Source organism: Tachypleus tridentatus, chromosome 6 (genome assembly GCF_004210375.1).
Source record: "Tachypleus tridentatus isolate NWPU-2018 chromosome 6, ASM421037v1, whole genome shotgun sequence".
NCBI lineage: Eukaryota > Metazoa > Arthropoda > Merostomata > Xiphosura > Limulidae > Tachypleus > Tachypleus tridentatus.
The window spans coordinates 148,985,678-149,003,320 of record NC_134830.1 but is presented as its reverse complement, the minus strand read 5'-3'; the positions used below and the strand labels follow the sequence as shown (position 1 = coordinate 149,003,320).

The window sequence follows — 17,643 nt, the reverse complement described above, 5'->3', positions numbered from 1 at the left end:
CTTAGGAAACAAAAAACCTGTAGAATTACCAGTACAAAAATTGATGGAAGAACATTAATAAAGTATTTTATGATGTTATTCTTACACCAAAAACAACTTACACTAGCAACTTACTCTGAGCAAAAGGTAACTGTGTTCACACTTCGCTTACTGAATGAGTTACTGTTTCACTCTTTAAACAACAAGCTTCTTAATAACATTTAGTGTGAAGTGACAACAGCAGCTGCTCTCTTGGTGCAATAAAAGTTATGACGAAATCAACTGTGTAAAATATTAGAAACCATAAAACTTTCTATTATTTTGTATGAACAGCAGTCGTTAAATGATATAAGATCTATTCATTATAAGATTTTATACCAATTAAAAACTTACTTTCATTTCCACCAATGTACATGGAAAAGTGTGATCTTGTAGGACCGTTATCATTCCTTGTATCCAAAGTTTGAGTGTACTGGCCAGTTCCTTGTAGTCTTCAACCTTTCGTAGTTTCTCCTGTTGTTCAAGAAACAAATTACTGTTGTATATCCTTCAGAAAACTGGACATTGTATTCTTAGTTTCAGAAAACTGACATTGACAGTTTTGAAAACTGACATTGTCTTAATCTCAGAAAACTGGACATTGTATTTTTAGTTTCAGAAACCTTGATATTGTTATCTTAGTTTTAGAAACCTGGATATTGTTATCTTAGTTTTAGAAAACTGGACAATGTATTCTTAGTTTTATTTATTCATGAAGGACTACACTATACAGTTTTCAGGAGATATGAAAAGCTTCTCCCTAGTAATTAAAGAGAGTTTTTAATGCACCTAGAAACTACTAACAACTTAATAGTTTTAATAAACTTTAAATTTTATTAATTTACCAAATTATATATCTAGGGGTCCTGATTTTCTGTTTTAATTAATAAACACCAACAAAACATTTCCAATATGAAAAAAAAAAATCTCACTTTCCAATAAACACCAGAAATGGACATTCAGTTTACTAGTGTTCCCACTTTCCTTAATCACAGTACTTGTTAGGCTTAACCCTTTCCCAATGAGAAAAGAAATGTGTTTTGTTTGTTAGTGGTAAGTTGTTTTTTATAAGTTTGTATAAAATATCAATTGTTCTAACAAAGCTTCAACATAAATAGGACTATCTTTAGTACATGCTATTACTACCATAAGAGAAACTGGAGTGTAGAAAATATACAGTATATTAGTAAACTTATTAATTAGCATTAGAAGTGAGAACTCTGAAAAACACCATTGTTAAAGTATATACATAAAACTAAAACTAAAAACCCTGGAAAACACTGATTTTAAGATATTTAAATAAAACTATAAAAAAGCTCAAAACAAAAAACACACCAAAGAGCAAAAGCCCAACTTTTCTAGGACATTAATCTTTCAGATAAACACCATCCAAAATACGGTAGATGTCCATATAACAATATAATGTTGAATATATTGCCGAATATAAAGGTGAATGTAATGTTGAATATATTGCTGAATGTTTAATTCCACAAACTACTCAAGATGTAACATTCAATTCTTCAAAAATACATTTATAAATTAATATTCTTTCCTATAAAAACTAATAAAAAACAAATGAGTGACACAACAAGTGGATTCATCAATAAAATTACAATAATCCATTCTCCTTAACAATGCAACACAAAACACTGTTTAGTTTCACAAAACATATATTCTTCTATTTTCATATTTTTTCTCACAACAATATGTGATACATTCTATTTTTACTTATTATAATAGCTCTTCAGTATGTATGATTTCTTGCCCAAATGTTTTTGAATAATTAATTTATCTATAGACTACAAAATCAATGTACACATGATTTAAAACAGCTTAGTAAGTAGTCACATAAATTCTACATAAATGCTTTTGTCATCTTAATTAAAATAAAATCTTTAAAAGACATTTCTATCTTCTAAAATTGTTTCACAAAAACCAACACATTCTTAAGAGTGCTTGTTAAGCCTACTTAATAAATTCACGAAAAACTATACCCAGTTGTAACAATTACTTACACTGTCTGCAAGTGGGTGATAGTCTGGAGGTTCGGAAAATACATCATAGAGAGAGGATATATAGGTAATGAGAGACCTTTCATCAGGATCTGGGGTGTCAACATCTAAACATTCATGGCAAAACATACAATTTAGTTTCAAAAAGTTTTCTGTGCATCATATTGAAGATATCTTGTTAAATAAAATGTAAAAAAACTACAGACAGTGGGAGAACTTATGTAGTTTAGGGCGGGAAAGAATAAAACTATCAAATGAAAAACATACATAAGAGTGAAAGGAAAATTAGGAGAATACGGTTGACACTGTTCTATACAGAAACTTCTCACACAACAAACTGTAACAAAAAAAAAGTAAAAATATTGAATCCAACAGGTAGAAAATAATATTTTAATATTTCAACATCTAAGTTAAAACATTATTTTCAGTCCTACAGTTAATTTATCTGATTTTCAGCTGAATCACCATGAAAACATTAACTGATTCTAAATCCATTACAATATTTTTATACACTAAACAAAAACTGCTGAATATTTGTGTAAAGATAAAAAAACTGAATATTTACAAAAAATACACTGCTCTTCTATTCAACTCAAAAAATAACACCAGGACATTTTCAGAACATGGGTCTTCTATTTGAAGTCATTAACTTAAAAATACTTAACTATCTATACCTAAACATTTCACTTTGGTATAAAAGGCTTCTTGTTTCATTTCTATATTTGAGAAAATAGTATTCAGAACTCTGTGAGGAAAGCATGACCAGTTTCATGACTCCAATAGAAAAGCATAACTAATTTCAGGACTCTCAGAGAGAAACATGACTACCTTCACGACTCCCAGACAAAAGCATGACTAATTTCAGAACTCTCAGAGAGAAACATGACTAATTTCAGGACTCTCAGAGAGAAACATGACTACCTTCAGGACTCCCAGACAAAAGCATGACTAACTTTTAGAGAACTTATACTTTACTGTTCACTAATGACTTTAAGTTGAAATGGATAAAACTTAATATAAGTTAATATGTCTAAATAAAAAGGTTGTTTATTTGCATTGTAGCAAATGCACGTCATCAGGCAGTAAATATCGTGTAAGATAGAAACTAGGCTACAAAGAACCATTGAAGGGTTAGAATAAGAGGTTCTAACAACTTGTGTTCTAGTTGGAGCATGTTAACATAGCTACTACTTGAAACAAACAACACTGTTGAATGTTTTAAATAAGCAGTAGGAAAATTAGCAAGAAAAAGGGTGTTTGGGGCAACTGAAACTGGAGTTTGGAAAATAAACACAGAATAATGAAATAAAATAAAACAGTAATCCAGATAAATATTTTTAAAAAGGAGAAATACTTTATCAGTTTAAGGTTGAACAGGAAGTTGAACAAAAAATAAACATAACTAAAAGTGTTTCTACTTTACATGAGGTAAAAGTCTCATGAACTTAAAGTATATACCTACAAAAGTTTATTCACAGCTTACAAAAAAAAAAACGTTATTCATGTGATTATATGTAGATCACTTATAAACAGTTGGTGATTTACTTTTTAGACTGTTAGTAAAACAAAATAATGCAAGGTTAAAACAAGTTATAACATGGTTAAATTAACATTTCCTCATGTCTACAATCTGACAGAACCCAAAAGCCGTCCTTAAATTATAAAGAACAAAACCTGCATCACAAGTTTTATTGACCACCATGAACTAAGATAGAGATTCATTTAGAGACAAGTACTTCCAGGGTAAACCAGTTTTTTCTGACTGGTACCACTAGATGTATTCACTTTTCCTTTCTTTGTTCACAGTCAGAGCAGACTGCTATTTTCCCAGGCACTAAAAAGGTGACCCAAAGGTCAAGGACTTTGTTAGAACAAATCACTAATTTCAGGACCATGAGAGAAAAGCATGACTAGCTTCAGGACTCTCAGAGAAAAAACATGACTAATTACAGAAGTCTCAGAAAAATCATGACTAGTTGCAGAACTTACAGAGAAAAACATGACTAGTTTCAAAATTCTGAGAAAAAACAATGACTCAATACAGAAGTCTAAGAGAAAAACATGACTAATTACACTGCACAACAATTTTTGAAAAGATTTGCTTCCTGAAAAGGTTTTGCTGATTGTGACAAGTACCTGGTGGGTATGCACAAATATAGTTTAGGTTTTGCCTCATCCTGTAGGAACTCTGAGAAATAGACAGTTAACTGTTTACGGCAATAATGTATTTAATTGTGTTTATGTTTATAATACACTATTAAGTTCAACGTAATTAAAAGTGTTTTGCTCCTGATTTTCGTTTGTATTCAATGTCCGGTGCATCACGTTGCAGTGTCCAACAGTAGTCAGCAAGCATTGACGGATTCCAGTTGCCCTGATATCGTTTTTCCACTGTAGCAAAACTGAAGATTTCAATGAAACTGTACGTGATGGGCAAATTTGGATGAGATTTTCGTGATCAGCAGCCAAAAATCTATAAGGAACACCCAACAGTGTTCAAGAAGCAAAAACTTTGTTGTGCAGTGTTACACAAATATGACTAGATTCATGGCATTCATTGAAATATATGACTAACTACAGGACTCATTGAAATATATGACTAACTACAGGACTCATTGAAAAATATGACTAACTACAGGACTCATTGAGAAAACAAAAAGTTACTTTAATTTACACTCTTATGATGAAACTTTACATACCGAATTGTAATGCATAAATTAAATCTTAAAAAATCAAATTTCATCATTGGATCTGAACTTTAGATGTTGTTTAAATGGCAGAACGGTCATTTACTGCCATACATAAAGTAATAACAAGGGCACCTTCTGGGTCAAGAAGTCTGGTAACTCCACACTCCTTCTCCAATATGGAAAATGCTAGTTCTAGATTATCACGAGGAGGCTTTGCTCTCAGTGTTGTCCAGTCAATAAGATCAGGTCTAGAAAAGTATTTGTGTAGCATCATTATTTAAAAAAAATAGAACCTTAATGTTTCTGGTGATATAATAATTACCCTAAAATATGAAAATCTTTTATTAATCTAACTTTCTATCTCTTTTGTTCTTAATCCAGAATATTATTCTTTAATTAACAAAATAACAACAGTCTTGTTTATGTATTATGTTGCTTGATGCCTAATAACAAAATTGTTTCCCTTTAAAAATTTCAAACAACCCACAAAAGAATTAAAATTATCTCAAAAATTAAAATTGGTGAAGAAATAAAATTAGCTTTTAAAAAAAGTTTTTATTGTTTAAATTAAATATTGTTAATGTATCTTGATTACAAAACACTTTAAGAACATTAAACAAACCTTGTTACACTTTAAGAACATTAAACAAACCTTGTTACACTTTAAGAACATAAAACAAACCTTGTTACACTTTAAGAACATTAAACTTCTATTAGAGAAGCAAACTTTGTTACACTTTAAGAACATTAAACAAACCTTGTTACACTTTAAGAACATTAAACTTCTATTAGAGAAGCAAACTTTGTTACACTTTAAGAACATTAAACAAACCTTGTTACACTTTAAGAACATTAAACTTCTATCACAGAAGCAATCCTTGTTACACTTTAAAAACATTAAAAAAACCTTGTTACACATTAAGAACATTAAACAAACCTTGTTACACATTAAGAACATTAAACAAACCTTGTTACACATTAAGATCATTAAACAAACCTTGTTACTTTAATTTCTATATTAGGCATGCAATAGAGTTAAACATGTTAAACAAACAACTAACATGTTAATTATAACATTAAAAGTAAGACTGTCCTTCTAATCACTTGTAAAGTCCAAAACAGTGGTCAGTAGTCCAATGTGTCCAGAGAAAGGTTGCCTTTTCAATCAGACACAGCCTTGATCTCCACCCAACTATTGAATTGTAGGACTAAAGTAAGTCTGCTCTTCCAAGTACTTGCAGAGTACCTAACTCTGACCCCTTGTCAGTATTATGCAGTGTCTAGATGATGGATGTCACATGAGCTTCTACCTCAATCTGTTCTTGTAAACTCTAGTACTGATGATAAGACTGTCCCTTCCAATAATTTGTAATGTCCTTAACTTTAACTCATAAACAGTGGTCAGTAATACACTGTGTCCAGAGTAGAAGTGTCTTAATGATTATAGAAATATATAACCTGTAAAACCCTCACCTGTTCCTATGAATTATGGCATTGAAGGCAAGTCCATCCTTCCAACTTTTTGTGAGGTCAGTAACTTTAACCCCTGGATACTGGTCAGTAGTACGCTGTGCCCAGAGCAGAAGTGCCTCTCTGGCTGTTAACACTTTATCAGTTTGTCCAATTATATCTGATATCTACAATATCACATAATATAGAATTAGTTGTTTTTTTAGATAAAGAAAACAATAACTGGACTCCATCAGTTTTTGATAGAAAAAAAACCTCTCACCTTCATATTTTTATCTGCCATTGAAATATATATATTATTCTAAAATGTATAATGTTATAAATGATTTCACAAAATCAATTTATTTGTAAATTTTTTACAGTAAAGAACAGTTACTTTAAAATGTAACACTTTTATCCACAAGTAACCTTTTCATGTCTAAATTAACAGTAAAACTGGAGAAAATAAAGAGCAACACTGATGAATGAACAAGAAAAGGTACATTCATATTGTCAAATTTCTTGACTTTTCACCTAAAGTAACTGGAGATAAATCAAAAATACATTACATAACTTAGTCACTTCCTTCTGCTTTAAATGAATATATGTGCTACACACACACCAGCAAGTAGTCTGTTTTTTGTGCTTTAAATAAATATAACATGTGCTTTAATTTACAAAGACCAATAACTGGTCAGTTCTTATTGTTTTATATATATATAACATGTGCCTTAATTTACGTAGACCAATTACTGGTCAGTTCTTACTGTTTTATATAAATATAACATATGCTTTAATTTACATAGACCAATAACTGGTCCTTATTGTTTTATATAAAAACACGTGTGCTTTGATTTACACAGAACAATAACTGGTCACTTCTTGTTTTGTACCAATATTGTATTTTATACCAGCCTATATTCAGTACAACATTAGAAACACAAGTTTTTACATTTTTATAATAAGAATGTCCACAAGCCACTGCTCACAACACATACCACTTCTGTAACACAGAGAAGTTGTGACAAATGGTTTGTTGATTTCTTCAGTAACCAATAGGTTTCAGGTAAGCACCTAAAACAATGACCAGGATAGCATGTTGATTTATTGGTTGCTTCTGTTGTAACATGGATTCAAGTTGTTATTACGATAGCCATGTAACAACCAGTCACAGTCTGGTTACTGGAAAATACTTCTGGGTATTCCTAGCAACTCGAAATTATCCACAGGGGGTGATAACAAACATTAAAAGACAACTTGACGTTAAGAAGCTGCTACATCAACTATGTCACAAATGACAAAATTTCCCAGTAGTGTATTATTAGTAACAGATATGATTTCCAATATTTGTTTTATTTAACAACTCATGTTTTCCTAAAACTGCTTCTTCATCATGTAGTTTATGTACGATTAATGGTACAAGTACCGATGAAAAATGAACCAGTTTTCATACAGACCTGAGCTACAAGTTTCCATTGGTAACCAGACGATAACACCTGTGTATTATCATACCTAACCCTAACAGTCTCAAACAACTCTGGTCCTACTCCACGTGTATCTACAAAAGGTGACCAATCCTGTTCTCACGAAGTAGCATTCTTCCTCTCTCGTTTCCAGACGCACAAATAAAACCCTCTGGCTAATTAGAACGGGAAAGGGGGGTGGAATGCAAGCTATGTTCGTGTAACGTGTTCCTCGTGCATTTCGTCAACGAGATTTATGAAATTACTTATATAACCTGCATGTTGTGTTATTATCGGGCGAACCTGTACTGTTCATTTATTTTTCTTTTCTTTTATATTTCAACCACATACCTCGTACATTAAACTCTGATATATATCAGGTTCGACTTAGAATATTGAGTAATTAATATTATTTTGCCCAGCATGGCCAGATGGTTAAGGCACTCGACTCGTAATCCAAGGGTCGCGGGTTTGAATCTCCGTCACACCAAACACGTTCCCCCTTTCAGCCGTCGGGACATTATAAGTTACGATTAATCCCATTATTCGTTGGTAAAAGAGTAGTCCAAAGGTTGGCTGTGGGTGGTGATGAATAACAAACACACGACAGACATAACATTGAACGTGACGCTATTTATTTCACAAACTGCACGAGCACACCAGTCTCAATACATAAGGCACGAGACGTATTTGCCCAGTCTTCGAAAACGTTCTGCTTCAAGAATAAACAAAACCAGAATTAACAAACATATGCATTTCTTGCCTTTTAATTTTAAATGTTACGCTGTGTTGTAACCTACAGAGTACATAGTTCTTCTCATGATTCATAACACGCGCACGTTTTACCGACCTCACGACGGTACAGACTCCAATGTTAAGGGTCCCTTGTGTGACGTCATTTCAACAAAAAGTATTGTCTTGTTCTTACGCTGCCCAAAATAGTATTCGATTGGTTTGTTTTGAATTTCCCACAAAGCTACTCAAGGGCTATCTGTGCTAGCCGTCCCTAATTTAGCAGTGTAAGACTAGAGGGAAGGCAGGTAGTCATAACCACCGACCGCCGACTCTTGGGCTACTCTTTTACCAACGGCTGAAAGGGCGAGCATGTTTAGCGTGAGGGGAATTCCAACCCGCTACCCTCAGATTACGAATCTAGCGCCCTAACCACTTGGCCATGCCGGACCATATCTGTCGTATTCCAGCCGGCCTGATGAGTATTGGCATTGGCGAAAGGCCCTGACGGCATTTAATATTGCAAATATACAGTGTTTGACAGGTCATTATGTATTCTTCTTTGCTTTCACTCATGTTCATAGAAATACGTTATGACATGTTTTTCTGCATACATACATACGTACATGCTATGTATGAGATTTATTATGTTCTAATGTACAATAATTATATATACATATCGTTTGTAATAAAAACAAATTACACTATGTAACAAAATTTTTTGTGTGTGATGAGAGACTATATGATGATGGGAGACTATATTTGGGGGCTGATACGTGAAAGTGATTTACATTACAGTCGCAAGTCTCGAAAAACTACTCACTTCTAAACATTTTTATATAACTTTAGTATAAATACATGTAAATCTTGATTCATATGTTGTTTTATTCAGACCTCATGTAAATGAAAATGTGCAAATTTGCCCGTCTTTTACATAGAAAATAGGTTAATTTCTAAATTTCATTATCCAGAACATAAAAGGAAAGTTTGAAGGGAATAATGGCCATTTTCTGTACTTTTACAACGTAAGCAATTAAGAAATAACACATACTATCCAGAAACAAAATTTGTGTTACATAGTGTCATCAACTCAACAAAGGAAACTTGTCTCTGGATGAAAAACATTTCTATGGAATGATTAGGACACTAAAAATTATCATACTGGCAAGTTTCGTTTGTATGAACCATTTATATTCTCTTTGTATTTGTTGTATGAAAAGTTTTTGTAGGCGTGAGACGGTAAGTATTATATTTGAAACCTCTACTGTGCGTCATACAGTCCACAGTTGTTTCAGCTGTGACACGCGGTACTTGTGTGACCTTTACAAAAATAAAATAAAATAATGTATTTGTTGAAAGCTGACGAAACATTCATGTTTTCCTGCTTACATATACCTCGATTATTTAACCTAAAAGATGTGGGAGGGGCAATATTCATATCATGAATATATGCGATGTATAAACAGTATGAAGCACACGTGCTATGTAAGAGAGTAAGATTACAAACAAAAGTCGGTGGAAAGAGTGCTGTACGTTTGATTTTAACAAAAGAGCTCCGATGATGACTATAAGGTAGGGGAGAGGACCGTATATGTTTAAAAAGTATTTAAAGTGTGAGAAGCACATAAATATACTGTCTTTCACTACTGCCAGCGCATGGGGGTCTCTCCCCGAATCAGCACCTACGTCTGCTGCACAATGAAAACAATATATATACTTCATTGAACTGGAAACCTTTAAAACCTTCATTACTGAAACGTCTCCTTTTCGAAAACAATTTGTCTTCTTTAACAAAATAGTCCGGTAAATATGATCCTTCTGAAGGGGAAGTAATTCTCTTTAATTTTACTTCCAGAAGATGTAACTTTCCTTTCAGGCGTAATTTACACAAACTGTCGTACTAATACAGGTGTTACCAACCTTTCTGAACTCAACCAACAAAGTGCCAGAGTTTGGAAAACAGTTAGAAGGATAGTTCATTAAAGTTCACGTAGAACAAGAAATATAATACGTGTGAACAACAGCAAGAAGTCCTACAACAGACTAGTTCTAGATCATAGGGTAAAAATGAAAGAAATCAACACAGAAGCTCGTCCGTTTTTTTTTCTTCTACTATTGAAATTAAAGTTTTTCTAGTGGTATATGGACAATATCCGCTTATCTTTAGAATCCACAACACGTTCCGTCTGATCTCACTATCTGAAGTCTGAAATACTGTCATAAAACAACAATACGGACATTTCTTCTATAACACACGTGTGAAAGTTCATTAAAACTCACTTAGAACTACAATACTGACATTTCTTCTATAACACACGTGTGAAAGATAGTTCATTAAAATTCACTTAGAACTACAATACTGACATTTCTTCTATAACACACGTGTGAAAGTTCATTAAAATTCACTTAGAACTACAATACTGACATTTCTTCTATAACACACGTGTGAAAGTTCATTAAAACTCACTTAGAACTACAATACTAACATTTCTTCTATAGCACACGTGTGAAAGACAGTTCATTAAAACTCACTTAAAACTACAATACTGACATTTCTTCTATAACACACGTGTGAAAGTTCATTAAAACTCACTTAGAACTACAATACTGACATTTCTTCTATAACACACGTGTGAAAGATAGTTCATTAAAATTCACTTAGAACTACAATACTGACATTTCTTCTATAACACACGTGTGAAAGTTCATTAAAATTCACTTAGAACTACAATACTGACATTTCTTCTATAACACACGTGTGAAAGTTCATTAAAACTCACTTAGAACTACAATACTAACATTTCTTCTATAGCACACGTGTGAAAGACAGTTCATTAAAACTCACTTAAAACTACAATACTGACATTTCTTCTATAACACACGTGTGAAAGTTCATTAAAACTCACTTAGAACTACAATACTGACATTTCTTCTATAACACACGTGTGAAAGTTCATTAAAACTCACTTAGAACTACAATACTGACATTTCTTCTATAACACACGTGTGAAAGATAGTTCATTAAAATTCACTTAGAACTACAATACTGACATTTCTTCTATAACACACGTGTGAAAGTTCATTAAAATTCACTTAGAACTACAATACTGACATTTCTTCTATAACACGTGTGAAAGTTCATTAAAACTCACTTAGAACTACAATACTGACATTTCTTCTATAACACACGTGTGAAAGATAGTTCATTAAAATTCACTTAGAACTACAATACTGACATTTCTTCTATAACACACGTGTGAAAGTTCATTAAAATTCACTTAGAACTACAATACTGACATTTCTTCTATAACACACGTGTGAAAGTTCATTAAAACTCACTTAGAACTACAATACTGACATTTCTTCTATAACACACGTGTGAAAGATAGTTCATTAAAACTCACTTAAAACTACAATACTGATATTTATTCTATAACACACGTGTGAAAGTTCATTAAAACTCACTTAGAACTACAATACTGACATTTCTTCTATAACACACGTGTGAAAGTTGGTTCATTAAAACTCACTTAGAACTACAATACTGACATTTCTTCTATAACACACGTGTGAAAGACAGTTCATTGAAACTCACTTAGAACTACAATACTGACATTTCTTCTATAACACCCCCCAGTGGCTCAGCGGTATGTCTGCGAACTTACAACGCTAAAAACAAGTTTTCGATACCCGTGGTGGGCAGAGCACAGATAGCCCATTGTGTATCTTTGCGATTAATTAAAAACAACAACAACCCTTAAAATAAAAGTTAGACATTCAGTTTGAGTTTGGCCCGGCATGGCCATGCGTGTTAAGGCGTGCGACTCGTAATCTGAGGGTCGTTGGTTCGCATCCCCTTCGCGCCAAACATGCTCGCCCTTTCAGCTGTGGGGGCGTTATAATGTTACGGTCAATCCCACTATTCGTTGGTAAAAGAGTAGCCCAAGAGTCGGCGGTGGGTGGTGATGACTAGCTGCCTTCCCTCTAGTCTTACGCTGCAAAATTAGGGACGGCTAGCGTAGATAGCCCTCGTGTGGCTTTGCGCGAAATTTCAGAAAAACAAACAAATAAACAATCTATAACACACGTGTGAAAGACAGTTCATTAAAACTCGCGTAGAACAACAACACTGACGTTTCTTTTATAACACACGTGTGAAGGACAGTCTAGTAAAATATGTAAAACGCCTATAGTGACGTTTGTATTTAGTAAGTTATTTGGACCATCAGGTTATTTTATTTTATCTTTCAATACACAAACTTTCGACCCAATGACCTGAGCATTCTACATTTAGTAAACAACAGTATTAAACACAACAATTCTACTGAAACATTGAACTGAATTTCGAAGCATCAACATGTTACTAGTTAATATTACTTCCACAATAATCCTTGATCGTACGTTAGGGATACACCAGGAACACCTGGAACATTATATCTCGTAACAGTTGTTCGGGATATTTCTACATACCTTGAAACAGTTTACAATATTTGTTGTATCCGGTATTGCAGCTTACAGTATCTGATTTATCACGTGATATTGGTTCACATTACCTGTTTTATCTTGTTACAATGTTAGTATTTGTTGTACTACGTAGTATTCTAAGGTAGTGTTCCCCAAAGCCAAACAAACTGGGCGAAAACGAAATTGCTGAATTAATTTTAATTCTAAATAAACGATAAACCGATAAAAACCAATTGAGTTAATTAAGTGATGCAGTACGTCGAAAGGAGATATTGTTTTTATTACGTCACTGTTTTTCAATCACCATACTAGAGTTATATGTTTGGGAGAGTCTCAAACTTTTTTATTCACATCAAGGGAGCCTCAGACTTAAAAAGAGTTTGGAAACCACTAGTCCACGGAACTTAATGATATTTATTGTGTTTAAAGATATATCCTAACAGTAGTATCTTTCTTGGAGCTAGGCTTCGTTAGACATATAATACTGGGTTTTGTTTGAAGTTGAACATGCAGCAAACAGAAGTGTTAGTTTAGAACACCAAGCTCTTGGTTTTAATGAAAGCTATAGATCCATAAGTCACTCCATTTTAATAAATTAAAATTCACAGAAGTGTTAGTTTAGAACACCAAGCTCTTGGTTTTAATGAAAGCTATAGATCCATAAGTCACTCCATTTTACTAAATTAAAATTCACGTGACATCGAGAAACGCAGCAGAAGAGTAAGCAGCAGAGTGAACAAGGAAATGACCAATTTAACCATGTTTATATCACAGTGCTAACCCTAACAGTCTTCGTTTTTTATGCGTCCTCTTATTACCTGCTCTTTAACACGAAATTTATACACATGTTCAACACCCCGGGGAGAGACGTGCTCTTGAAACATATACATATACAGAACGTAGATAGAGCGAAGCAGCTATAGAAATGTCTAGAAAGTGAATGTTACAAGATTAATTTTAAGTTTTTCATTACATCACTGACGTTGTAGACAAATTACACATTACAGCAGAGAAATTTAGACAATTCAAAATAAATTATGGTTTTTCTAGAGAGAAATGGGAAACGAGGACAGAAACATGGAATATAAACGTAAAGTTTGGCACCGAAGAAAAAAGACAAAATCGCTCGGAGTTGGTAGGTTTCTTATGGTTTAATTAACTCTTAATTGAGATATTTAGGTTTCTACACACTGCTGCAATTGAGAGTGTATACGTAACGCACAGACAAGAGGATAATTACGTGCCACTAATGTGCCACACATTACTTTAGATTCTTTCAAACGAAACGACTTATAGAGATAAAAAATAAGGAAGTGACAAACCAGGGCAATTTGACCCATAATCAGAATTTAACTTAATAACATGGGTGAATAGTTTAACCCAAAATTAGCAACATGGGAGAATGGTTTAATTTTATTGTCCCTCAGTCGCTGCTCAACATTAATGCTCTACTCTTGTACCCAAAGAACCAATTACTGTTACTGCTGTTAAAATATTGTACCCAAAGAACCAATTACTGTTACTGCTGTTAAAATATTGTACCCAAAGAAACAATTACTGTTACTGGTGTTAAACTCTTGTACCCAAAGAACCAATTACTGTTACTAGTGTTAAACTCTTGTACCCAAAAAACCAATTACTCTTACTGGTGTTAAACTCTTGTACTCAAAGAACCAATTACTCTTACTGGTGTTAAACTCTTGTACCCAAAGAACCAATTACTGTTACTGCTGTTAAAATATTGTACCCAAAGAAACAATTACTGTTACTGGTGTTAAACTCTTGTACCCAAAGAACCAATTACTGTTACTGGTGTTAAACTCTTGTACCCAAAGAACCAATTACTCTTAGTGGTGTTAAACTCTTGTACTCAAAGAACCAATTACTCTTACTGGTGTTAAACTCTTGTACCCAAAGAACCAATTACTGTTACTGGTGTTAAACTCTTGTATCCAAAAAACCAATTACTCTTACTGGTGTTAAACTCTTATACACAAAGAACAAATTACTCTTACTGGTGTTAAACTCTTGTACCCAAAGAACCAATTACTCTTACTGGTGTTAAACTCTTGTACCCAAAGAACCAATTACTCTTACTGGTGTTAAACTCTTGTACCCAAAGAACCAATTACTCTTACTGGTGTTAAGCTCTTGTACCCAAAGAACCAATTACTCTTACTGGTGTTAAGCTCTTGTACCCAAAGAACCAATTACTCTTACTGGTGTTAACCTCTTGTACCCAAAGAACCAATTACTGTTACTGGTGTTAAACTCTTGTACCCAAAAACCAATTACTCTTACTGGTGTTAAGCTCTTGTACCCAAAGAACCAATTACTCTTACTGCTGTTAAACTCTTGTACCCAAAGAACCAATTACTCTTACTGGTGTTAAGCTCTTGTACCCAAAGAACCAATTACTCTTACTGGTGTTAAACTCTTGTACCCAAAGAACCAATTACTCTTACTGGTGTTAAACTCTTGTACCCAAAGAACCAATTACTCTTACTGGTGTTAAACTCTTGCACCCAAAGAACCAATTACTGTTACTGGTGTTAAACTCTTGTACCCAAAAAACCAATTACTCTTACTGGTGTTAAACTCTTGTACCCAAAGAACCAATTACTCTTACTGGTGTTAAACTCTTGTACCCAAAGAACCAATTACTCTTACTGGTGTTAAACTCTTGCACCCAAAGAACCAATTACTGTTACTGGTGTTAAACTCTTGTACCCAAAAAACCAATTACTCTTACTGGTGTTAAACTCTTGTACCCAAATAAATATAGAGAAATAATAAAACACAAAGGTGAGAACGTTCACCTAGTAATCCACTATCAAGATACGTGAGGATTTAATGAAAGAAATGTAACTTGAGGAGAAAGAAACGTGACTGATGATTAATAGATTAATAATAAATTACATAGGCTTGATGTATTTCCTTGTAACGGGTCACAAAACAAGAAAGGTGAACTATATGTCGTGCATATACGTCCTAAGGCCATTCCGATAAACTGGATCAAGTAGAATTGGGGTACTGAAGGAAGTGATATTTATGCGCTATAAGTGTGTAAACCATGTGTCTAGTAACTTGACCACCATAACACAGTGTTAGTGTGTGAATCATGTGTCTAGTAACTTGACCACCACAACACAGTGTTAGTGTGTGAAGCATGTGTCTAGTAACTTGACCATCATAACACAGTGTTAGTGTGTGAGCCATGTGTCTAGTAACTTGACCACCATAACACAATGTTAGTGTGTAAACCATGTGTCTAGTAACTTGACCACCATAACACAGTGTTAGTGTGTGAGCCGTGTCTAATAACTTGACCACCAAAACACAATGTTAGTGTATGAACCATGTGTCTAGTAACTTGACCACCATAACACAGTGTTAGTGTGTAAACCATGTGTCAAGTAACTTGACCACCATAACACAGTATTAGTGTGTGTGAAGCATGTGTCTAGAAGCCTAACCGGCATAACTCCAACAGTCCATCTTTGGGTAACTTTGACAGGTGGGCCGGTAATGTTTATAACTGATAGAATGAGGTAACAGGGTTTAGATATTAGGTTCACTTGACTAAACTACTTTTGATGCAGGTAAGCGTGTCTAGTATCACATGTTTTTTAACAATAAAATATTTAAAGAATCCTTTAAAAGGAATCAGGCTGAGGTATCATACAGGGCAGAGAAAAGGAAGGGCGAAATGACCCGTTGGCCTATATACCTTGCTACGCTGGTGACAGTTGGATACTTTATACAAATCAGACGTAAATTACAAACGAATGGTTTCTATATGTACTAGAAACCCGACCTGTTCAACTAACGTTCATAGTAATTAACAAATGTCTCATGCTCTGGAAGACTCCTCAACTCCCATCATTCATTGGGAGCACGATCTTTGTTTCTGTGGTTAACAAAACTTGCAGTTTACTATCACTGTAACTTAGACTCTATATAAACATACTACATACGCCTACAACTTAACTTATTTTGATAATATTTATAATTTAATGTGCAGAAATCTGGTGACCGACTTTCTAGATTCCACTCCAACTTTTATTAAATTGGGCGAAGACTGTTGTTGAACGCAAAGTTACACAATGGGTTATCCGTGCTGAGCCCAATACGGGTATTGAAACCTAACCTTTAATGTTATAAGCCTTTAGACGTGCTGCTGAGCCCCTAATGGGGGGTGATTATATTATGAACTATATTATTAGGTATTATATTTCTATACTAATGATATGGACTGGCCGAAAAAATGTAAATGCACAGGTGGACTATAGATGCTAGAAAATCTAACTGATTTATTGTTGTTAGTTTTTATCTGGTTAGCTGATTCTTGTTTCGAATTCATGCGCAAATCAACACCGAGAGGTATCTGCGCATGTTCTTCATTTTCAACCAACAGACTAAAGGAAAGGTAGCCAGTTAACAGCAACTTTTGTCTGATTAAGATTTTACGGTTAATCTTGTATCATATGACAACAAAGTGCGGAACGCGTTCTTGTTTTTTATCAGCAGTGAGTAATCTGAGGATTGCGGGTTCGAATTCCCGTCGCACCAAACATGCTCGCCCTTTCAGTCGGGGGGAGGGGCGTTATAATTCTACGGTCAATCCCACTATTCCTTCGTAAAAAAGTAGCCCAAGAGTTGGCGGTGGGTTGTGATGACTAGCTGCCTTCCCTCTCGCCTTACACTGCTAAATTAGGGATGGCTAGCGCAGATAGCCCTTGAGCAGTTTTGCGCGAAATTCAAAAACAAATTCAGCAGTGAGGCGCAAACCTGGATAATTGGAGAGATGAGGTA

The 17,643-nt window shown here is 33.9% G+C and overlaps 1 protein-coding gene across 4 annotated transcripts in view; it reads right to left on the bottom strand.

The window, feature by feature from the left end:
• The window catches only part of LOC143253991 (plectin-like), a 116,420-nt gene that overhangs the window by 33,616 nt on the left and 65,161 nt on the right, over positions 1–17,643 (bottom strand). For all 4 annotated transcript variants that reach the window (XM_076508682.1, XM_076508683.1, XM_076508681.1 and 1 more), the window contains 4 exons: positions 6,194–6,357; positions 4,853–4,968; positions 2,034–2,137; positions 373–492 (listed from right to left, as the gene is read on the bottom strand). In XM_076508682.1, coding sequence (XP_076364797.1) covers positions 373–492; positions 2,034–2,137; positions 4,853–4,968; positions 6,194–6,357 — 504 coding nt within the window. The remainder of the gene's footprint in view (positions 1–372; positions 493–2,033; positions 2,138–4,852; positions 4,969–6,193; positions 6,358–17,643) is intronic.